Raw genomic sequence first — 25,520 nt, 5'->3', positions numbered from 1 at the left:
AGCCACAATTACTGAGCCTGCGCGTCTGGAGCCTGTGCTCCGCAACAAGAGAGGCCGCGATGGTGAGAGGCCCGCGCACCGCGATGAAGAGTGATCCCCACTTGCCGCAACTAGAGAAAGCCCTCGCGCAGAAACGAGGACTCAACACAGTCATAAATAAATAAATAAATAAATAAAAGAACGTGAATTTCTTAAAAAAAAAAATATTATTTTGACATGTAATCAATACAAAATATTATTAAGATATTTTACATTATTTTTTCCTACTAAGTCTTTGAAATCTGATGTGTATTTTACACTTACAGCACATCTCCATTAGGACTAGCCACATTTCAAACCACATGTGCCTGGTGGCTATTATATTGGACAGTGTAATTCAATACAGTGCCAATCTTCTATACAGTAATCAACATTTCAATCAAAGGAGACTCTTTCTTTCTCTGGTTTTTAGACAGTCTTCTAATTCTTCCTCCCTCTCCTCATTATTTATGCCATATTTCTTCAAACGACTTCTTCCACCTCTGCCTCTTGAAATCCTATTCATTCTTAAAGGCTCCATTCTTCTACAAAACCTTCAGTGATTATGTTAAATGGGAAGGAAAGATTAATTCAAGAACCTATAGACTCACAGTCTATAGATTCAATAATAGAGCCATACATTTGTTGTTCAATTTGTAATTGAAAAAGTAAAATCGGATCTCTGCATTACAACATGCACAAAAATTCACCACAAATGAGTTAAAGGCTTAAATGTGAAAAGCAAATATTTAGAACTTTTAGAAGAAAATATTCAAAGTGTCTTTATGATTCCTAGACAGGAAAGAACCTCTTAAATAATATACAATAAAAAAGCTATCATAAAGAAAATAATTAATAAATTTGACTTCATTAAAAAACTTCTGTTCAAAGGACAGCATTCAAAAAGTGAAAACAAGCTATAGATTTGAAGATGTTATTTGTAATTCATATAATTAAGAAGGATTAATATCCAGATTATATAGGGAACTCATAAATCAATAAGAAAAAGACAAACCAATAGAAAAATGGGCAAAAGATATGGACAATTTATAGATGAGTAGTCAATAAATATGAAAAAATACTCAAACTTACTAATGATCATGGACACATAAATCAAACCACCACGAGAAATCATTTCACATCTATTTTTTAAAAACCTTCTTATTATACAAGTGTTGGCGAAAATGTGAAGCAACAGAATCCTTATACACTCCTTTCAGGAGTGTATACTTCTCCAATCACTTTGGAAAGCACTTTATCACGATCTAATTGAGTTGATAATATGTATATTACCCAATAATTCTACTCCCTAAAGTACACACGGAGACGTGTACAAGAATGTTGATAGCAGCATTGTTTGTAGAGCAAACAATAGGAAACACCTAAATATTTGTCAAAGGAAGAGATGGGATAAAAAAAATGGTGGTGCATTCATTACTGTTATGGGCTGAATTGTGTCCTCTCAAAATTCATATGTTGAAGTTCTAAGCCCCAGTACCTCAGAATGTGACTCTATTTGCAAATAGGCCCTTTATAGAGATGATTAAGGGAAAATGAGGTCATACAGGTGGGCCCTAATCCAATATGGCTGATGTCTTTATGAGAAAAGGAGATTAGAACACAGACAATGTGCAGACAGAGGGACAAAGATGAAGACAAATTTAAAAAAATTTTAAAGCATAAAATATTTGAAAGGAATATATACAGGTATATAACTTAAAAGTCTAAAGAAATGCATGGCAGGGGTAAGTACCAAACTCAGGATAATGGTTCCCTCTGCAGTTGAAGGAGGGAGATGCCATCGGAGAAGGGACTGTGGGGAACTTTTTTGTATAGGTAAAGTATTGTTCTATAGGAAGAATGGTGGGGAAAAGGAAATCATATTCTTCATTATACCTTTTAGTATGTCTGAAGTAACTCCTTATAACTTTTTAAAAAATTTATTTATTTTTGGCTGCATTGGGTCTTTGTTGCTGCATGAAGTCTTTCTCTAGCTGCGGTGAGAGGGGGCTACTCTTCGTTGTGGTGCGCGGGCTTCTCACTGTGGTGGCCTCTCCCTCTCATTTTGGAGAACGGGCTCTAGGTGCGCAGGCTTCAGTAGTTGGGGCGCACGGGCCCAGTTGCTCCATGGCATGTGGGATCTTTCCAGATCAGGGTTCAAACCTGTGTCCCCTGCATTAGCAGGCAGATTCTCAGCCACTGCACCACCAGGGAAGCCCACTCCTTATAACTTTTAAGAAAGGCTCTAGACCAATAACACTGGCTTCTAATTCCTTTAAAGCTGCAATGGGCCTTAGAAAAGTCATCTGATTCAGCCATTTTATGTTACACATTGGGAAACTGAAGACCTGTGTAACTTTCTCATTTCTAGAATAGCTAGACTAAACCCAGATTTCCTGTTTCTTTATTGAATAAATGGTTTGTGAGCACAGTTCTTAGAGAAGGAAGCGGTGATCACTGAGTCAGTTACGAGCTTGTTAAGCCAATTTCATTTTCTTTTTTGGCAAGATTACTTGACTGGTAGAAGAAATACTATAGTTATGATTTGTTTTCATGATAGCAAGTCATTTAATGAAGTTTTATGAACTCCTTGGGAAAGGTCAGAGAAATGTTTCCAGATGTTGACCTCTAGTAGGTGGGATAATTGGTTTAAGAACAACCCTAGAAAAGGAACAATTAATCATGAATCAGAGTCAACCATGAGGGGAAAAGCTCTATTCTTAATCATGCCCTATTCAACATATTTACCAAGGCTTTAAATGAAAATAAGTTAGGTATGTTAATCAACAATTTGCAAAATGCAAAAGTGAAAGAGCTAATCTCTCCTGACACTCCAGGCAAGGCTAACTGCAGCTCATCATTGCACTTATCACATTCTCTTTACCTGGACAGTCTGAGGCCTCCTCTAGGCAGATTCCTAGGATTGTTTTAGAATCCTCTACATTGGTGCTTGGCACACAGCAGATATTCAACAAATACTTGTCAACAAACTGAATTGCATGACAGGATCACAATTCCAAGAGTCCAGGAGACAGTAGGAAAGGACCTAAAGTAACAAGGTACTATTTAAAAGATACAAAACAAACTCCTGTTTGGGATTTTTTCAAAAATTAAAATTAATTGCAGAAAAAGAGAGGAGAAATAGTTGACAGTGGTTCACCTAAAAAAGCTCTCTGGGAGCAACTGTGAAAAAAGAATTAATTCTTCAGCTCATTTACAGAACTCTGGATCTCCACCTAAGTCGGAGGTTATGCCAGAAATAGAGCAAGGTGCAATGTGCAAATTAAGAGAGGTCATTGCCCCATTTTATTTTGCATGGGTGTGTATCTGGTTCTGGGAGCCACATTTTAAATAGGACGAAGAGGTACTTGTTCAGAAGGGTGGCAAGGAGGCTTGAAGCCATGGCAAATAAATAGTTGAAGGTTCTGAGGGGATTTTCAGCCTGCAGAAAAACAAAAGAGAGGGTTAGAGATGGGACATGATAACTGTCTGCAAAAAAACCCAATAGTACTTATATTGGAAAGAATAAAGCCTTACTCTTCTCCAAACTGCAGAACTGAAACCAAGAGAAATGGCAAAATAACGTATTTCAGCCCAGAAATTCCTCTAACACCTAGAATCATCCTAAAATAAACGAAATGAGGTATTGGGGGGAGGTCATGCCAGTTGGCACTGGCAGAGGTTGAAGACAGCCTGCCTGAGAGGTTTGAAGGTACTTTTGTATTGGGAGAAAGCAGGCTAGATGACCTGGTTGTGTGATCCAAATAAGCTCCACCTCATTGTCCTTTGCATCTCTCTTTTAGCATTTCTTGTAGTGATTCGTGTATATACTAGGCTTATTCTCACCCAATTAGCGACAACACTAGGATGCTGTTTCTCCGCTCCAGCCACCTCTGGGGAGTAAGAATGAATAAGTTAAGACTGAGAAACAGAGGGAGTGGCTTTTCAGCTTTCTGAAGAGTTGAAAAGGTGGCCTCTGATTATGCTTTTAGCTTTCTCCCCTCCCTGTTTTTTGAGCTCCCAGGACATGTTTATGAATATCACAAGACCCTGCAATTTCCTCAAGTGTTCTCTCTTGAAACCTCGCAACTCTTAGTGGTCCAGGTCCTGCGACTCTCTTTCCCCGCACTGGGTCTACTCTATGGTAGGGACGGCTCAGCCTTCTGGCTCTCTAGCCATCCAGTTGGCCCATCTATGGTTTCTGGAGGCCTCACCGGAAGCTCTTATGGGAGATGGGTTGGCGAGGCCGGAAGTTGCGCCCTCACTGCTCGCCGTTTCAAAATGCTGCGGGGGCCTTAGGGCCTGTGACTGACGCCCCCTCCCCCCCGGGCTCTGCGGGGGAGCGACTCATGGAGCGGCCGTAAGGTGTGGCTTTTGGGTTTAGTCGGCGGGGTGCCGGGAGGCCGGGGGTGGGAAGTGGAGAGTGGGGAGCGGGCGCGGCGCGGCCAGTTCTGCAGGCCCCGGAGCCGGGGTAGCCGGCGGGAGGAGCTAGAGGCGTGGGTGGCGGCGTGGGGACGGTCGCACAGGGCGGAAGAAGGGCTGGTGGGGGAAGGGTTATAAGATGAGAATCAGCAGAGGACAAAAATGGAGGTGGAGTGACGTGATGCAGGTCGGCCAACAGGTTACAAACCAAATCGAAATAGATTGACGATGCTTAATTGGACGCAAAATATGAGGATGACTGAGGCACTTTGGAGGAAAGGTGGTAAAGAGGGAGGCGGAGAGAGTGACATTGAGATGTCTTCAAGATTTTAAGGTAGTAATTTTCAGGGCTGCGGACCATCTGTCTCAGAGGCACTTGAGTGCTTGTTTGAAGAATGCTCATTTGGGGGCCACACCCAGACTTCCCCTAACAGAATCTCAGGAGCTGGGGCTCGGGAATATGTATTTTAATCAGCACATTTCCCAATTGATTCTTGTACACCCTCGAGTTTGAAAACCCCTGTTTTAAAGCGGCACCCGGAGAAAATGTTGCTTCTGTTTTCCTTCATCCGGGAAGATCTATTAGTTACGAAGCTGCTCCATTCTTTGGGATGTTGGCATGGGGAACAAGTATCAAAGATAACTTGGTGGTACCTTTTGGTATTAAATTTTTACTACATCTCAGTTTGGGTTTAGTCCCCTCCCTCCTCATACATTCCTGCTATGAAAAGTTAATTTAGTTAAGAAGTACTTATTTCGGAATATTTTGTTTCACAGTACGGTCAGGATCACAATTTTTTATTTTAAAGTTTTTTAAAACACTAAAATACTACTTGCCTGTTGTTAAAAAGAAAAATAAGCACACAGTACAGAAGTGTGTAAAGTTAACTGTCCATTAACGTGTCCCTAACCTGTCCCCTCCTCAAGCTAGCTACCCTTAACTGCTTGGTATTATGTCCTTCCTGACTTTTTCCACACATATTCGCATTTTTAAACAACAGTAGGGTCATTTTGTGTGTACTGTTCTGTACCTTAAGTTTTTCAAATAACATCAGGGACAGCTTTCCATAAAGTATACATATAATATTTTCTTTTAAGGGCTTGCGTAGTATTGAATTACAGGGTTGTACAAGAATTTCTTTAACCAGCTCCCCATTGATGGATTTTTAGGTTGTTTCCTAGCATATTGTTTGTTTTGCAAACTGCTGGAGCATACTCTTGCTACACACTTCACCTTTTTAGATGTGTAACAGACCTTGTGAGAACTAAAACAACATCTGAATGGTAGTTTCTTTTTTAAAAGAAGACAGTTGGTTTTATTACTTTTACATATTTAGTTGAAAGACAATCAGACTGGTGTTTAGTAGAGGTCCTTAGGGCTTTAAAGAATTGATAAGAATGATTAGTTCTGCTGACTTCTGACAAGAAGCTTTTATTTTAATTAGTCTTTAAATCACAGTTATCTTCAAAGGTAGAGATTTGAAGATGAGGTGTAGGAGTCTTTTGGACTAAATGTAGGGTAAAAACCACTCTTCTGTTATCATTGAGAGATGTATAAGACTGTTCCTGCTCTCTATGATTTCAGTCCACTAGGGGACACACATAAAAACATAAATATAATGTTGTGAGTGTTTTAATAGAGGTGCTCTGGTGTCATCAGCTTCCTTTGGGGAGTCAGAAAAGCCTTGACCAAGGAGGTAACTGGAATAGGATTTCCAAGATTACTAGTTTTTTCAAGATACAATAGATAAACACACGGAAATTTTGTCATTTCTTACACATTTGCTGTGTACCATTCCATAAGGTAATTAAAACCTAATGTTTTAATTTAATATTGTTTTTTCTATTTTCCCACCTTTTTAATGAAATATTTTAAAGTTTCACAGATGTGTCATTTTATTTACCTTTAACTATGTCAGGATGTAGCTCTTATCAGGTTAGGATTTTTAAAAAATTTACCACAGTGCCTTTCTACTACTGTTTACAGCTTTTTTTTTTTTTTTAACATCTTTATTGGAGTATAATTGCTTTACAATGGTGTGTTAGTTTCTGCTTTATAACAAAGTGAATCAGTTATACACAGCTTCTTAATAGTATCTAATACCTAGTACATAATTCAAAATTTCCTGATTGTTTAGGAAAAAATGACATTTTACAGATGGCTTGTTTGAATTAGGACTTGAACAAGGTCCACACATTGTATTAGGGTAGTGTTTTTTAAGTCTCTATAACAGTCTGTCCACTTCAACAGTAATGCTGCACCCAAGACCCTGTAGAATTTCCTACATTCTGGATTTGGCTAATTGCCTGCTTTTAGTATTGTTTACTTATTCCTCCACCCTCCATTTTTTCCCCCTACAAAGACATATTAGTCAGATCTAGAAGCTTGATTAGATTTGGATTGGGGGTGGGGGGCCAAGAATACTTCATAGGAGGTACTGGGTGCTTCCTGTTGCTTCACATAGGAAGTACACGATGTGTGAATGTTGCTCTTTCTAGAGATAAATTTGGTCAGTGGGTCAAATGCTGTAAGCCTGCTCAATGTGTTTTTAAGTCCCCCCTTCCCCCAACCTTTCACTTATATGGTTTTAACACCTATTAATGATTGTTGAGGAGATGACATTTAACTGGAGACTGGAAGGTTTAGGATGAGTCAGTCTTGTACAGAACTGTGTTCAAAATGAAGGAACAATGTGTGCAGAGGCTCTGTTTGAGAAACTAAGAGATCAGTGTGGATGAGGTGCAGGGAGTGTGGGGAAGAGCAGTGTAAGTTGGAAAGACTGGCAAGGTGCTGAGGGCCTAGGCTCTTTATTTTTCGAACAGTAGCAAGCAGTGGAGCAGGGCCCGGCAGGGTAGGATTGTTTATTTTATTTTGGTTTTTTAATCCTTCTGGCTGTAGTGTGGAGTTTGGATTGAAGTGGGGTTAGAGAGACAGTTAAGAGTCTAGTGCAGTGACACAGGCAAGAAATAACATTTTTTGATTTGGGGAATTGGTGGTGAAGATAAAGAGAGGGCGTGGTTTTGAAAGATTTAGGAGTTAAAATCCATAAAGTTTGATGATGTGATAATGGGGGAAGAGGGAGAGATCAAGATGACTCTAACTTTCTGGTTTGAGAAACTGAATGTAAAAGGATAAGCTTTAGTCTTGGGCAAGTTATTTGACTTCTTTAAGCCTCAGTTTTCTGTATTAAGGAGAGACTAACAGTACCTAACCCTGTTGCACTCAAAACAGATTCCAGGTGGAAAAGGGACAAGATCTTGCTTTGGGTTCAGAGCCCATCAGCTGACTTCATTTCTCACATACATCTGAGAACAATTCCTTTCCTCATGATATTTTTCTCTCCTATTCTTTCCAGTGTTCTCCCATTTTAAAATCCTCCCACTGCTATTGCCATTCCCTCTCATCCCTCCTCTGCCTTGCAATCAAAAGTAATTTGTCCTGCTCTGAACTTCTATGGCTCTTAAATCAGTATCTTTTTAATGGCACAACACTTTCTACCAGATGTTAAACCCTTATTGAGGTTTAAATTCTTCAGAGCTGCCAAGCGGTCAAGTCTTGTTCCTACTAAGATGCTGAACTAGCATGACTGCTGACTCCTTTCTCTCAAATCATCCCTAGAGGGACTATAAAAGGAAAATACTGTGAGAAACAAATGGGTGATGTGGACTTTTTGAACTGCTTTGTGGGGTGGAGGTGGGGCTGGGGGGAGGGTGGGTCTTTGGCCTAGGACAGGAGTCAGCCAGGCATGACTGTAGGAGAATAAAACCATGGAAGAAGGGAACTATTGGAATACTGCTCTAGTTGCTCTCCTGCCTCATTACCTTGGAATTACCTTTTTCTACACTTGCTGTGACTCAACCCTAGTCCAGCTCTCCTTAAGAGTAAATCAGGGCATTACAGAAGCATATACTTGTGAGGAGGAGTTGAGAAAAAAAAACAAGCGATGACTGACTTTAGGCAGTCACTTCTCTGTCCCTTAACTTCTTAATTCTTAGGTCTCCCCAAATCCCTATCATAATGCTGTATCTCCCTGGGGAACAAAAGGTGAATCCTTGGTCTGAGCAGTGATTGTATGGGATGGATAGTGATTGTGGTTATCTGGTGCTTGGGATTTTCTACTTTAGTGTTCATTTCCTACCTTACTCCAGCTTACTGTGGCTGATTTTGGCTGGAATTTGGTCTTCTCCCTTATGCTTTGCCTATCAGAATAGCTGCTGTCCTCTAGGAAAAAATAACAGTGTTGAAGAGCACAGGTATTTCAAAAGAACAATATATAAGCTTCATTGGAACATAAATAATAGAATAGATGGATCCAGAGTTTAAAGTTAGGGCTTCCCTCATGGCTCAGTGGTTAAGAGTCTGCCTGCCAATGCAGGAGACACAGGTTCGAGCCCTGGTCCGGGAAGATCCCACATGCCGAGGAGCAGCTAAGCCCATGCGCCATGACTACTGAGCCTGTGTGCCACAACTACTGAGCCTGCGTGCTACAACTACTTAAGCCCGTACACCTAGAGCCCGTGCTCCGCAACAAGAGAAGCTACCACAATGAGTAGCCCTCGCTCTCTGCAACTAGAGAAAGCCTGCGCACAGCAATGAAGACCCAATGCAGCCAAAAATAAATAAATAAAATAAATAAATTTTTTAAAAAAGTTTAAAGTTAGACTGATAATCATTCTAGAAGAAGTAGGGATGATATTAGCAACTTGAAACAAGAATAAGCAGAGGCTGATAGAACCAAGCAGAAATAGTAGGCTTGAAAAATACAGTGGTTGAAATAAAGAACATCACATCAGATGGATGTAACAGAATGGATACGATTGAGTGAATTAGAATTCTAGATTGAGGAAATCTCCCAGAACAAAGGAGAAAAGGACAAAGAAAAAAAATATATAAATGAAAAGTTAAAAGATAAGGAGAATAGATGTAGAGGTACTCACATCTGAATAATAGGAATCTTAGAGAAATAAGAATGAAAAGGAGGAAGTATTGAAGAAATAATGGAAAAATAGTTCTCTTTTAGAATTAAAAAGGAAAAAGAAAGTCCCCAGATGGAAGGGTTTTTTAGAGTGCTAAAAATAAGAGGTCAGGAAAAACTCACTTCTGGACACATTATAGTGAAATTTAAGCGTATCACAGCAAAAGAAAATTGTAGGAGCCTCAGAGAGAAAGAACAGATCACACACAAAGGAGCAAAAATTGAATTGACATAAGAGTTTTGAACAACATCACTAAATGCAAGAAGACAAAAGAGTGTTTTTAGGGTTTTGTAGGGGAACTTAGAGCTTTATACCTAACCACATTTATTTAAATAGGAGGGGATGATACAGATATTTTCAGGCATATGAAGTATTGGAAGCCTTGCCACCTAAAGGCCCACATTGAAGACAGTTCTAGATGAAGTACTGAGAGATTCAAATCCAGAAGATGTTACAAGAGATATATGAAATAAAGGTAATCAGATATGTTGTTATCATTTATTGTTGTAAAGGCTAAGGCCAAAGGGGAAAAAAAAAGAGAGAAAAGGAAAATTCAAGAGAGAGAAAAAGATATCTACTCCAGAATTTAAAGTCCAAATGATATCGTGCTAAAGTTCATATCTTATTAGCAAGGAGACAGAGATACAATTTTAAGAAAGGTAAAAGGAAGAGTAAAAGGAAGAGTAGGACAAGCTGCAATGCTAAATTAAGATGGTAGAGACAGGGACTTCCCTGGTGGTCCAGTGGTTAAGACTCGGAGCTCCCAGTGCAGGGGCTGGGGTTCGATCCCTGGTCAGGGAACTAGATTCTGCATGCCACAACTGAAAGATCCCAAGTTCCACAACTAAGACCTGGTGCAGCCAAATAAATAAATAAATAGTAAAAAAAAAAAAAAAAAAAAAGTGGGGGAGACTTCCCTGGTGGCACAGTGGTTAAGACTCCGTGCTCCCAATGCAGGGGGCCCAGGTTCCATCCCTGGTCAGGGAACTAGATCCCACATGCATGCCACAACTAAGAGTTTGCATGCCGCAACAAAGGAGCCCACGTGCTGCAACTACGGAGCTGGTGAGCCACAACTAAGGAACCCGCCCGGTGCAACCAAATAATAAGTAAATATTAAAAAAAAAAAAAAAAAGAAAGAAAGAAACTCTTTGGAAATTCCAAAACTTGTTCTTAAAAAAGAAAAGAAAAAGATGATAGAGACAGATTTATAGATATCAATTACAATAAATGGACTAAATTCACCAAAGATAAAAATAGACAAATTGGATTAAAAAACTCAAAATCCAGATATATGCTTTTTACGAGGGCACGCCAAAAGTTTAAGGGCATGCAAAAATTGAAATTAAAAGATTGGGGAAATACATACATGGAAATACTAACTAAAAGAAAGTTGGCATGACCATACTAATACAAGATAAAATATACTTTAAGACAGAATGTCTTAATTGGGATGGAAAGAAACACTACATAATTATAATCACTATATATTAATCACTCACCAAGAAGATATAGCAGTCTAAAGCGCGAATGCCTCTGATTAAAAATCCTTACAGCAGATGAAGTGAAATTGGTAGAACTACACTGGGATCAATGGAGAAATCCACCATCATGGTGGGAGATTTCATTACATCTCTTAATTAATTGTAGATCAAGCTGACAAATAGGCAGAAATAGAAGACTGTAAAAAACCAACAAGATTAACCTAATGAACATAGAGTTTTGCACGCATTTAGTATGGAATTGATCATCAACTAGACCATGGTGAAAGCTGTAACAATTTCAAAGATCAAGTTTTATGCAGAGGGTGATCTCTCCCACTGTGCTGCTAAATTAGTGGTTAATCACAAAAACATACATTTGAGAAATACAGTATGCATATGCATAGCTATATAATTCATGGATTAAATAAATTATGGAAATTTAAAAATACAGCTGAATGAGAATGAAGACTTTATATATCAAAACCTTTGAGCTGAATAAAAAAGTAGTGCTGGGGTAGGAGGGGGAAGGAATTTTTAGCCTTAAATATTCAATTATAAAAGGAGTGAACTAAGTGTCTAATTTATAATAATCAGGAAATGAACAGAATAAATTTTTTAAAGTAGAAGAAGTAGTAAGATATGTTAAACAGTATCACGAATGGAAAGAAGGATGCAACTGTATACTAAATAAAGATTAAAAGAATACTATCAACTATATGCCAGCAATTTTGAAGACCTAGACAAAATGGAAGAAGACAAAAGCTTGAATAATCTAATATTTATTAAGCTAAAGCAGCAATTAAAAATCTTCCCACAGGACTTCCCTGGTGGCACAGTGGTTAAGAATCTGCCTGCCAATGTAGGGGACACGGGTTTGAGCCCTGCTCCAGGAAGATCCCACATGCTACAGAGCAACTAAGCACTTGTGCCACAACTACTGAGCCTGTGCTCTAGAGCCCGTGAGCCACAACTGCTGAGCCCGTGTGCCACAACTACTGAAGCCCGTGCACCTAGAGCCTGTGCTCTGCACCAAAGAGAAGCCACCACAATGAGAAGCCCGTGCACCATAACGAAGAGTAGCCCTTGCTCGCTGCAGCTAGAGAAAGACTGCACACAGCAGCGAAGACCTAACGTAGCCGTAAATAAATACATACATACATACATAAATCTTTCCACAAAGAAAGCACTGGGTTTTATAAGTTTTATAGGTGAGGTCAGAAATCTTTCAAAGACTAGAAGTCTCAATTTTGTTGTAGAATTTTTTTTTCGGGCAATAGACAAATAGGGACTAAACAATTTATTCTGTTAGGCCAGCTAACCCTGACATCCAAATGAGACAAAAACTTGACAGTGGAAAATAACAGACTTATTTCATTCACTAGTAGAGACTTTACAACCTAAACAAAATATTAACAAATCAAAACCAACAGTATGCAAAAAAGGATAATATCCAAAACCAAGTTGGATTGATCTCAGGTGTGCAAGGATTTCTATATTAGAAAATCCATAAATGAAATTCAAAATTTACCACATTAATAGATTAAAAAACCAAAAAAAATGATCGTTTTAATAGGTGCAGAAAAAGTATTTTCTAAATCCCTCTTCCATGATATAATCCTTTTTTTTTTAAATTTTATTTTCTTGAAGTATAGTTGATTTACAATGTTGTGTTAGTTTCAGGTGTACAACACAGTGATTCAGTTATATATATATTCTTTTTCAGATTCTTTTCCTTTACTGGTTATTACAAAATACTGAGTATAGTTCCCTGTGCTATACAGTGGGGCCTTGTTATCTATTTTGTATGTAGTAGTGTGTATGTCCATGATATATTCTTTTTTTTTTTAACCACATTAAAAAAAAATTTATTTGGTTGCACTGGGTCTTAGTTGCGGCAGGTGGGCTCCTTAGTTGTGTCATTCACACTCTTAGTTGCAGCATGTATATGGGATCTGGTTCCCTGACCAGGGATCAAACCCTGACCCCCCTGCATTGGGAACTTGGGGTTTTATCCACTGTGCCACGAGGGAGGTCCCCATGATATATTCTTTTTTTTTTTTTTTAATTTATTTATTTATGGCTGTGTTGGGTCTTCGTTTCTGTGCGAGGGCTTTCTCTAGTTGTGGCAAGCGGAGGCCACTCCTCATCGCGGTGCGCGGGCCTCTCACTATCGCGGCCTCTCTTGTTGTGGAGCACAGGTTCCAGACGCGCGGGCTCAGTAATTGTGGCTCACGGGCCCAGCTGCTCCGCAGCATGTGGGATCTTCCCAGGCCAGGGCTCGAACCCATGTCCCCTGCATTAGCAGGCAGATTCTCAACCACTGCGCCACCAGGGAAGCCCCCATGATATATTCTTAATGAGGAGCAAAAGGAACCCTTCCAAGATGATAAAGAATAGCTATAAGAAAAAAATAGAGAAAACATGTTATGTAAGGAAACATTAGAAGCACTTCCTTTAAAATCAGAGACAAAAATGCCTGATACTGTGTGTACTCAACATTGTTTTGACAGTCCTAAACAGTAATGTAAGACGAGTAGAAGAAATTAGAGGCACAAGAATTGGAAAGGAAGGAATAAAGTTTTATCTGCAGGTGATATGGTCATTTACATAGAAAACAGAAGGATCCACAGACAAATTACTAAAAATAATTATGTAAGTTTAGCAGGTGACTGGATATAAGATTATTGAAAGTCACTTGTATTTCTGTACGTATGCAAAAACCACTAAAAAACAATGAAAGAGAAGGCATCACAGTAGTATCTATATCAACTTTAGAAATCAGTCTAACACAAATGTGCTAGACCTCTAAAGGGAAAATTGTACAACTTTTCTAAGAGATATTAAATAAGATCTTAATAGAGGAATATGTCATGTTAATGAATTGAAAAACAGTTTGATCTATATATTAAATGTAATTTCATTCATAATCCCAAGAGGGATTTTCATGGAACTTGATGATGCTAAATTTTATATAGAAGAGTTAAGGACCCAAGAATAGCTGGTCACTTCTAAAAAGGAACGGGAGGGGAAGACTTGCACTGTGGGATAGCAAGACTCCTGATAAGATATAAGAATTAAGATAGTGTCAGGGGCTTCCCTGGTGGAGCAGTGGTTAAGAATCTGCCTGCCAATGCAGGGGACACAGGTTCAAGCCCTGGTCCGGGAAGATCCCACATGCTGCGGAGCAACTAAGCCCATGAGTCACAACTACTGAGCCTGCGCTTTAGAGCCCGCAAGCCACTACTACTGAAGCCCACACACCTAGAGCCTGTGCTCTGCAACAAGAGAAGCCACGGCAATGAGAAGCCTGTGCACCGCAACAAAGAGTAGCTCCAAAGAGTAGCCCCCGCTCGCTGCAACTAGAGAAAAGCCCGCGTGCAGCAACGAAGACCCAACACAGCCAAAAAAACTTTAAAAAATAAATTAAAAAAAAAAAGTGTCAAATTGTATAGACAGGAAGATCAAACCAGTGGACTAGAATAGAAAACTCATGAACACCCATGCATGTTGATACACAACAAAGGTGGCTGTCAATCAAGAAGGTCATGTTCAATAAACTGAGCTGGGAAAAAATGGCCATCCATATAGAAAAAGAATAAAACTGACCTCTAAAAAGAAAAAAGTCAACTCTAGACGGATTAAGGGTTTAAATGTCATAAACAAAAATTTTAAAGTTTTAGTAGACATCCCCCTCCCCCCCACACACAAATCTTAGTAGAAAGTCTAGGTGAAAATGAGACCTTGGAGAATAAAAGATTGTTTAAGCCAGGCAGAGGTCATTGACTAAAAAATAGAAGATTGATAAATATAAATTTTTAAAATTAAGCTTTTGCTCAAAAAGATTTTTCCACCTTCTAGAAAATAGAAAGGACATTAAAAATTGGGAGAAGATATTTGCAGGACATCCAATTGATAAAGGGTTAATATTAAAAATATATAAAGAACTATTACAAATCAGTAAGTATAACAAAATCAATTAGAAAAGTGTGTAAATGACAAGAACACATTTCATAGAAGAGGAAACACATATGGCTGATAAGCATGTAAAGAGATAGCATCATTAGTGATCAGGGAACTGTAGACCAAGCCCATACCTATTTGATTGGGAAAAATTAAAAAGTCTTAGGACATCAGATGTTGGAAAGGAGGTAGATTCACAGGGTATCTTATACATTGCTGATAGGATTATAAATTGGTGCAAACACTTTGAGGACAGTTTGGTGTCAGATCCTAAAGTTGAATATTCATATATGCTATAACCCAGCAATCTGTCTTGTAGATATGCCCACGAGATACTTTTTGGCACATGTAGAAGAACGTTAATAGCGCTAATGATAGTGAAAGCCTAGAAACAACTCAAATGTCCATCACACACTGGAAATATACAGCAAAGTAAATAAAGAATAAAATATGCTATGACATGGATGAACATTGAAAACATTATGCTAAATGAAATAAGCCAGACACAAGGACAAATATTGTATGATTTCATTTATATGAGGTACCTAGAATGGGCATATTAATAGAGACAGAAAGTAGGGTAGTGGTTACCAGGGTCTGGGGAGAGGGGATAGTGAGTTATTGTTTTATGAGTACAGAGTTTCAGTTTGCGGTGATGAAAAAGTTCTGGAGGTAGATAGTGGTGATGGTGTACAACATTGTGAATGTACTTCATGTCACTGAATTGTAAATTTAAAAATGGTAATGGGGTAGGGAAGGGAAGGACTGGGAGTTTGGGATTAGCAGATGCAAATTATTATATATAGGATGGATAAACAACAAGGTCCTACTGTATAGCACAGGGAACTGTATTCAATATCCTGTGATAAACCATAATGGAAAAGAATATGAAAAAGAATTTATATATGTATAACCGAGTCACTTTGCTGTACAGCAGAAATTAAACACAACATTGTAAATCAACTATTCTTCAATAAAATTTTAAAAAATGGTAAATTTTATGTTATATGAAGGAACTCAAGTGACATAAAAGTAGGAATTTATTTTAGTGAAACAAAAATTCCTAAAATTACATATAACATACTTCCTTTTTTGTGAGTTAAAAGCAGCTAAACTGAAAATATGTACTTTTTAGGATTCCATTTTGGTGCAGTAAAGTGCATAAAAAGGAAGGGAAGAAAATCAAAACAGAATTCAGGATGATTGTTGGGAGGAGGCAGGGGAGTGGGAGGGGGAATCTTATGGGTAAATATAGACTGTTGCCAGAGTCCTAGTTTGTGGATGTTTATTGCATTATTAAGAAAACTCAAGTAAAAGTGGGCCATGTGTGGATGAACAATGAGAGTATGTATTGAAGGAAAGAATTGTGATTAATTCTGTGTACTTGAAGTCTAATGGGAAAAAAATATTGCTAAGTGGGGACTTCAGAGCTGTTCTGAGTTTAAAATCTTGACTTCAGCAGTTTACTAATTGTGTGATCTTGGGCAAATAATGTCCCTGTGCTTCTCTTGCTTCATTTATAAAGTAAGGATAATAATAGTGCCTACATCATAGGATTATTTAAGTATTAAACGGATTAATATATGTGTTGGTACAGATTAAGCTCTATATAAGTCTTTGCCATTTATTTCTTATGATGCTATGTGCTGAGTTCTGTGGGATGAACATCCCATTCTATGCATTGGTTCTGGTGGTCTCACTTGTAGTTTGTCATGTAGCTGGAGTTAGGTGTCACCTGAGGCTGGAATGTCCCAAGATGTGTGATGCTTTGGAGGGTATGGTTGGAAAGCTGAGCTCAGCTGGATGACTGAACCTCTCCACGTGGCCTTTCTGTGTGGTCTCCAGTAGAGTAGCCAGTTGGGAGATGTGGTTCATTGGGGGCCGTTTTTGGAAACTGTCCAAGCTATTATTAATATTTGTATCCATCATGTTGTTCTACTATGTACATAATTGACAGTTTAGGCAGTGGGGCTATATTAATGAACAAATAAATAGAAATCCCTTCCCACTTACAGCTTATGTTTTACATGATAAAAATTAAAATGTATATAGTGTGTTGGTTGGTAACAAGGACAGTGAAGAAAAGAAGAATAAAGCAGGGAAGGAGATAGGGAATACTGGGGGTTGGGAGTTGCAGTTTTTAAAATGTGTGGTCACGTTTAAAATGTGGGGCCTCGGGCTTCCCTGGTGGCGCAGTGGTTGAGAGTCTGCCTGCCGATGCAGGGGACACGGGTTCGAGCCCTGGTCTGGGAGGATCCCACGTGCTGTGGAGCGACTGGGCCCGTGAGCCACAGCTGCTGAGCCTGCGCGTCTGGAGCCTGTGCCCCGCAACGAGAGGCCACGACAGTGAAAGGCCCGCACACCACGATGAAGAGTGGCCCCCACTTGCCGCAGCTAGAGGAAGTCCACGCACAGAAGCGAAGACCCAACACAGCCAAAAATAAATAAATAAATTAAAAAAAAAAACAACAACATCTGCAAAGATCGACATTGGTATTATAATGTAGATTAATACCTCAAAAAAAAAAATGTGTGGCCTCATTGATAAAATGACATTTTGAGCAAAGACAAAAGGAGGAGGTTAGGAGCCAGAGGGGCAAGGGTGGAAGCAAGAAAACCTTTAGGAGCTAAGGCAGTTCAGAGATGGGCAGTTTGGTTAGTGTAGTAATAACGGAGATAGTGAGAAATGGTTTGATTTTGGATATGCATTGAAGATAGAGCTTCAGAATTTATTCATAGACTGGGTGTGAAGTGTGAGGAAAAAAAAGGAATCGAGGATAGCTTCAAGGTCATTGACCTGAGCAACTGGAAGGATGGAGCTGCCATTTAATGAGATGGGGGAGACTATAGCACTAGGAGGTTTAGGGAGTTGAGGTGTTTTTTGTTTTTGTTTTAGTTTAATTTGTAAATTTTATTTAATTTTTTTTTATACAGCAGGTTCTTATTAGTCATCAATTTAATACACATCCGTGTATACATGTCAATCCCAATCGCCCAATTCATCACATCACCACCCCCACACACCCCCCGCCGCTTTCCCCCCTTGATATCCATATGTTTGTTCTCAAGATGAGGTTTTTTTTTTTTTTTTTAATAAGGTTTTAAATGCCAGTTAAAAGCTAGCTGCTTTAAAATGACAAGTTATGGGACTTCCCTCGTGGCACAGTGCTTAAGAATCTGCCTGCTAGTGCAGGGGACACAGGTTCGAGCCCTGGTCCAGAAAGATCCCCCATGCCACGGAGCAACTAAGCCCGTGCGCCACAACTACTGAGCCTGTGCGCCACAACTACTGAAGCCCAAGCACCTAGAGCCTGTGCTCCAACACAAGAGAAGCCACTGCAATGAGAAACGCACGCACCGCAACGAAGAGTAGCCCCCGCTCACCGCAACTAGAGAAAGCCCACGAGTAGCAATGAAGACCCAGCGCAGCCAAAAAATAAACAAATAAATAAATTTACAAAAAACCCCTACAAGTTATGCTTGTATCCTGTTTGACTTCCCATTTTGGAGCAAGGGAAGCTGATAGAAGTGTTGCAGGAAAGAGAGTGGGGCATGAGAGGATGGTCATGTCCCAGGTCTCAGGCAAGTCCGAGTATGGGTTCTTGGCTTCACGCAGGAAAGAATTCAAGAGCAAGCCGTAGTAAAATGAAAGATGATTTATTCAGGGAGAAACACACTCCGTAGACAGAGTGTGGGCCATCTCGGAAGGTGAGAGAGGCACCAGGGTATGGGGTTGTCAGTTTTTATAGGGGTGGGTAATATCATAGGCTAATGAGTGGGAGGAGTATTCCAGCTATTTTGGGGAAGGGGTGGGGATTTCCAGGAATTGGGCCACCACCTACTTTTTGACCTTTATGGTCGGCCTTGGAACTGTCATGGTGCCTGTGGGTGTGTCATTTAGCTTGCTGATGTGTTACAGTGAGTGTATACTGAGGCTCAAGGTCTAGTGGAAGTCGACTTGTCCTCCATCTTGGATCTAGTTGGTTCTAACCAGTTTATGTCAGGTTCTTAGGCTATGTCATTCTTTCAAAGGTTGTGTTGCAGGAAGGGGGACCCCTTCCAGGGCCCGAGAGTGGGCTCTTGTCTAACACTCAGAAATGAATTGTCTGAGGAGACACATGTGCTGACAAAGCAAGAGACTTCATTGGGAAGGGACGCCTGGGCAGAGTAGGAGGGTAAGGGAACCCAGGAGGACTGCTCTGCCACAAGTGGCTTTCAGTCTTGGGTTTTATGGTGATGGGATTAGTTTCCGGGTTGGCCAATCATTTTGACTCAGGGTCCTTTCTGGTGGCGCGCAACCGCTCAGCCAAGATGGATTCCAGCGAGGAGGATTCTAGGAGGTTAGTAGGACATGTGGACTGGCGTCTCCTCTCTCCTTTTGACCTTTCCCATATTATTCCGGTTGGTGGTGGCTTGGTAGTTCCTTACCAAGGATCTCCTGTCCTAAAATAACTCATGCAAATTGTTACTGCTTTGCTTGGCCAGGGTGGGCGGTTTCAGTCAGTGTTTTACCTAACAGTTGTGCCCTGCCCCCTTCCTGTCTCAGAAGGAGGGTTGAATTTATACTTTGTTGTGGTTAATAAGTCTTCTCAGAAGACTGGGGAATCTTGTTAGCTGTAAACCAGACTCTATTGATTTTTTTTTTAATTTTTTTATTTTTTTACAATGTGGACCAGTTTTTTTTTTTTTAAGTCTATATTGAATTTGTTACAATATTGCTTCTGTTTTATGTTTTGGATTTTTGACAGGGAGGCATGTGGGATCTTAGCTCCCCGACCAGGGATCCAACCCACACCCTCCTCATTGGAAGGCGAAGTCTTAACCACTGGACCGCCAGAGAAGTCCCCAGACTCTTGATTTTTTTATTTATAAATTTCACTGACTTTTGTCACCTTTTTACTAGAAAAAGTTCTGAAGGTAAACTCAAGTTTATTTAAAAATTTATTTTCCTTCTCTATAGCTTTTTTTTTTTTAAGGACAAAAGGTAAAAGGTGAAAAACTTTAATTAAACCTTACTCCTTATTTCAATTCATGCTATATCTTTCCTTTGATGATGTATGTCCACCTTGGTTTAACCCATTTTATAGGTATTTAGGTATTTACTTTTTGGGCTTGGCACATTTTAAAAGCTGCTTTAACTGATACTGAATATTTTGACTCTCACTTTCTTGTGGTCTCTTGCCAAGACATGTTGCAACATATTGCAGAGGTTTTCCTTGGTGCTCTTGGAGTCTTTAATCTATTACTTAATCTTGGTAATTCCCCCAGCCCTGCATCTGTCTCCTAGGGGGTGCTCTTGAGCACTGTCCAAGAGAGGAGGAGATACCAGAGAACTGGGGAGGTAATGATTGCAAATTTCACTTTCAGCTAAAACAGTTTACTCATTATCATCAGTGTAGAGGTTGGAGCATGCCTGAACCTGTTTCTTTTGCAGGCTTCACTTGAGGGAAGTGTAGATGGTTCTTACTCTTAGAGAAGCTCTTCAGTTTTTTGCAGGATCTGAACTAGAAAGTGATCAGAAGGGTAACAAGAACCTCAGCATGGGTATATTGCACTTGTGTAGGGTGCTGTGATATATGTGTTTCTTTTACTTCTGCTGGTTGATTTTTTTGTAAATCCTAAAGAGAATTTTCTACTTTAGATTTTACAATTTTTTTCCTTTTAGATTTATCAGCAGACTTCACTTCACTGCCAAAATGACAACATTTTCCACCTCTGCCCATTGTTCAACATCTGACAGTGCTTGCAGGATCTCTCCAGAACAAACCAATCAGGTAACTTATTTTTAGGCATTCCTATTTTTCTTTAAGTTTTTAAAAATTAAATTGGGTCATGTAACTGACTTCACTGACTGTAGGATTTTATTCAGAGCAGAAAAGATTCCTTTTTTAAATGTCATATTAGGGAAACTAGTAAACAGTATCAGTGCTCATAAATTTGAATTGATCATTGATTAAATAAATATTTGGAAGTTACAGATTGCTCAAAATGGCACATTTTAAACACCTATCCTGTTTTAGGGTATGGGTGGCTAGTGGAGGATTTGGGGCCAAGTTATATATTTGTCTTCCTTCTCACTTCATTGTATATAGTTTGTTTTCTTTAAAAATCAAGTTTAAATTATAAATATAGTAAGTGTATTTTTATAAAAAATTCAGTCTTTATCATGTATTTATAAAGTATTTATCTGTAGAGACTCCTTTGACCATCTCCTCCCTTCTTCTGCCTAAGTCCCTTCCCCCTGAGATAACACTATTATCAATTTGGTGTGTCTTGTTCCAGATCTTTTCCTCTAACATAAAATACATAATTTTGTGGTTTCATAAACATTGCACCATATATAGATTATGTACCTTAATTTATGATAAAGGTGGAATTTGATTTGATGGGGGAAAATGTGGCTTATGTAATAAATGGTTTTGACTTAATTGGCCATCCCTGAAAGGAAGCAAATGAAGACCTCAAACCTTGTACAAAAAACAAATTCCAGAGAGATAAAGATTTAAATGTAAAAAGTGAAATGATAAAAAATATTAGAAGAAAATTTAGGAAGTATTTTGAAACTTTAGAATAAGAGAGACCTTCAATAAGACAAAACCAAGGAGGGACTTCCCTGCTGGTGCAGTGGCTAAGGCTCCGTGCTCCCAATGCAGGGGGCCCAGGTTTGATCCCTGGTCAGGGAACTAGATCCCACACGCATGCCGCAACTAAGAGTTCGCATGCCACAACTAAGTAGCCCGCCTGCCACAACCAGCGCAACCAAATAAATAAATATTAAAAAAAAAAAGACAAAACCAAGGAGGCTGTAAGAGGATGAGAGAGACAAATTTGATCATATAAAATGAAAAAAATTAAATTCTGTGACTAAAGACAAACTCTATAATCAGAGTCAAGAGATGGCAAACAAAGTCACTATTCCTTGTATGTATATACCACATCTTGTTTATCCATTCATCTGTCAATGGTATTTAGGTTGTTTCCATCTTTTGGCTATTATGAATAATGCTGCTATGAACAGTGGTGTACAAATATTTGTTTGAGTCCCTGCTTTCAGTTCTTTTGGATATATACCTAGGAGTGGAACTGCTGGGTCACATGGTAATTCTATGCTTAACTCTTTGAGTAACTGCCAAACCGTTTTTCACAGTAGCTGCACCATTTTACATTCCCCCTAGCAGTGCACAAGGGTTCCAGTTTCTTTACATCCTCGGCAACACTGGTTATTTTTTTTCTTTTCTTTTTTCCTGTTATTATAGCCATCCTAGTGGGTGTGAATGTGCTGTCTTTTGAAAATGTGATTTTTCAGGAAGTTAACAAGTAATAGACTGATCTTCTGTAGTTATTAGATGCTAAGTATGAACCAGGGTTTGTTAAAAAAAAAAGTTTAAGGAGATTTAGTTTTCCCTTGGGGTTCAGAAACCAGTTTAATTGAAATGTAAATAGCAAATACATTTTATGTTTATATCAGGTACGACCAAAACTGCCACTTCTGAAGATTTTGCAGGCAGCAGGTGCACAAGGTGAAATGTTCACTGTTAAAGAGGTAAGCCATCAAAGAAAATTCTCAGCTTAAAGAAAAGCTGAAAAGTATAATAGAATCCTATGAATGTATAGTTCTGAAATCAGGCCTAAGAAAGAAGTTCTATTCCTGTGGTACTGGAGAGGCAACTTTTGTTCTATTTTAAAGACCATCGAGGGACTTCCCTGGCGGTCCAGTAGTTAGGACTCCTTGCTTCCACTACAGGGGGCACGGGTTCCATTCCTGGTTGGGGAACTAAGATCCAGCAAGCCGCATGGTGTGGCCAAAAAAAAAAAAAAAAAAAAAAAAAAAAAAAGACACTGTCTATGATTTACAAGATACGCTGTGAGGCAGGAATTAAATGCAGTAGTTTTTCATTATAAATCTGTCAGATACTCTTTTGAGCACTGTGAGTTATTTTAAACATGCATTTAAATAACTTACTTAGTTTCTAAAGTTTTTTTTTAAACACAGAAACAAATTGAATTCTTTAAGTGGAAAAGACTCAGTATTAAAATGTTAATCTCTTTGAACTGCTTGGATTTAGTAGGGCGAAGATCGAACCCTTCTTAAACAGAGGAAACAAAATTGTCAAGCTTTTTTTTGACTTTTCATAAAAGCTGTTAGCAATGCTATGCTCCTGAGTCATTCTACCTCTCAAGGAAACAAATCTGGAGGCATTTCAGATTTTCTAGAATACTCATATTTCTTTTATCATTTTAAATTAAGTTTGTCATTTTGGACTTTGTATCTAAAATTCTGGTAAGACTTTTTTCTAAACTGTTATTAAAGTGTGGATTTTTATATCAATAAAGTTGTTATAATGCATTATACTATCTCCTTCAGTAACATGGCAGAGTTTGCCTGAGTTAAGACAGTTAATTACATATGTTTTATGGGGGAAATGTTGGACGGAGTCAGTTTACACAGTAAGCTCTTTATTATGAATCTTGACACTACTTGGTGCATAAAGAGGAATTCCCTAGTTTTTTATTTTTAAATATTGGTTATCAGTATGTGCATTGAGGCAGTATGGTATAATGAGAATAGTAGTATATACAAATTCAGAGTAGTGTTTTTGAAGATCTTATTTTGTATACTTGTAGTGGATTTATTTTTTTCTGGAAGTTGGACAGACATAAATATAAAAACTTCCAGGACATCCCCAGTGGTCCAGTGGTTAAGACTCCACGCTCTCAATGCAAGGGGCACAGGTTCGATCCCAGTTGAGGAACTAAGATCCCTCATGCCGCATGGCATGGCCAAAAACAAACAAACAAACAAACAAACCTTCCTCCTTTTTCTTATAGTAGATGTTCTTTCTCATCTTATTTTTCTCTAGATATTTGATTAGATATGAGAGCGCCGTTAATATTGGGACATGTTGCCTGGGATGGGTGGGAGCCTAAGAGCATCATTGCTTCAATATAATGGAAACAGTATTGGGAAAATTTTTGTGCAAATATCTAATAATTCTTGGGAAGCAGGGCCTAAAGATAAAGATAGCTGCTTTGGTCCGTTTGTGATCTGTGATAAAATTACTACTATCATTAAGTGAACTTAACTATTAAGCAATTAAAAAAAAAATCTATCACCTGGAGGAAAATCTATCACATTAGGAAAATTGGATAACTTAAAAATTTTGAATCAAGAACTTGTGTGTGTTCCCTTCCATTTTGTGAACTCTGTGAAAAAGGTCAGGTAGACTAAATTTTTATTTGATAAACACTTAAATTCTGTTTTATGCACTTATAGTGCTCATGGCTTATTACCATTGTACTTCATTTGCCAAAAAGACTTAAGTGAACATACATCAAAGCCTATAGTAGTTATGTGCCCCTGGACTTGGAAAATATTTTTATGATCCAGGCAAATTTAAAGTTTATTACTTCTAGTAATAGAACAGACCCCTTTACTTGGACTGGTGAGAACATTAAGGGGAAACTAAGTAAATTCACCACTTTTTCTCATTATCAGACTGGTACATTTTTATTCTAAAAAGTAAGAATCTGATAGTGTCCAAAATGATAATAAGCAGATGAACCGAGTAATTGGGGGCAACTGTCCTTTTGTAGGACCCCTTACACAAGCACTGACAGTCATGTTCATTATATGTTACCTCTTTCTCTAGCAAACTAACTTACCTTATCTCCTCATTTAATTTGTGTTTTGGGCAGCAGCTGGACAGATCTCTTCATAGTATGTTATTCCCATGTAGGTCATGCACTATCTAGGCCAGTATATAATGGTGAAGCAGCTTTATGATCAGCAGGAGCAGCATATGGTATATTGTGGTGGAGATCTTTTGGGAGAGCTGCTAGGTCGTCAGAGCTTCTCTGTGAAAGATCCAAGGTAAAAAGAGTGAGGGTTTGTTTATCTTTTTGGGGTGCTTATACCTAACCACTTAATCTCCATAGGTTATTAATGGTTATTTAATCTTTTAGTCCACAAAATATTTGTTGGGCCTACATATATCAGGTGATTGTGCGGCACTGAGAACATAGTAGTGAGCAGCACAGTATCTAATTTTATGGAGCTTAAAGAGTAGAGTGAGACAGTAGACACTCTTCCCCATCTTAATCGAATTATCACATCAATACAGGGTAAAATTATATTATGATAAGTGTTACATAAAAGAGGTACATGAGGCTGTGTTGGAGGATGGGATTTTGGGTCTTAGGGGTGGAAGAAAGGTTCCTTGAGGAAGTGATATTTGAGTTGAGAGCTGAAGGATAATTAATCAGTTAGAGGGAGCTGGTTGAAGGAGAGCTGGCAGATTGAACATCATGTGTAAAGGCCTAGGTAGGAGGGAGATTGATGTGGCGAGATTAGAATTTTGTGAAACTGTTGTTATAGAGAGAGGAAGAGTGAGCTGATGAGAGAAATGTAGAATTGCTGGGCAGTTTGAGGTTAACGATGGGCTTCATAAGAATCATATTAGAGCTATTTTGACCTGTTGCATGGCATTCTCCAGCTGCACAGGGTGTATGGTTATTAACTTACACAGTCAAAAGCTAATTAGTAGTTAAGAAGTCATTGTTCTCTTTCTCTCTATAGTTTTGTGATGACTGTTTCATCTAAGACTCCCACCTCCATTCCCCAATAAAATGTAAAACTTAATTCTTAGAAGGAAGTAGTCT

At 38.8% G+C, this 25,520-nt stretch overlaps 1 protein-coding gene across 10 annotated transcripts in view; it reads left to right on the top strand.

Annotated features, from left to right (window-relative positions):
• Positions 1 to 206: 206 nt before the first annotated feature.
• The window catches only part of MDM4 (MDM4 regulator of p53), a 45,659-nt gene continuing 20,345 nt past the window's right edge, over positions 207 to 25,520 (top strand). For 2 of the 10 annotated variants that reach the window (XR_014245974.1, XM_082396805.1), the window contains exons 1-4: positions 207 to 4,383; positions 20,527 to 20,635; positions 22,330 to 22,404; positions 24,599 to 24,732. Coding sequence is in view for 8 of the 10 variants with exons in the window: in XM_082396805.1 (XP_082252931.1) it covers positions 20,558 to 20,635; positions 22,330 to 22,404; positions 24,599 to 24,732 (287 nt within the window). In the remaining 2 variants the exon portion in view is untranslated. Of the gene's footprint in view, positions 4,384 to 4,565; positions 4,721 to 17,084; positions 20,426 to 20,526; positions 20,636 to 22,329; positions 22,405 to 24,557; positions 24,733 to 25,520 lie in introns of those variants that run through there. The other 8 variants (XM_082396800.1, XM_082396799.1, XR_014245973.1 and 5 more) reach the window with 8 other exon arrangements.

The sequence above is a fragment of the Balaenoptera borealis genome, assembly GCF_965194805.1.
Source record: "Balaenoptera borealis genome assembly, chromosome: 1".
NCBI lineage: Eukaryota > Metazoa > Chordata > Mammalia > Artiodactyla > Balaenopteridae > Balaenoptera > Balaenoptera borealis.
The sequence above is the reverse complement of the archived record's forward strand: the minus strand, read 5'-3'. Positions and strand labels throughout refer to the sequence as shown.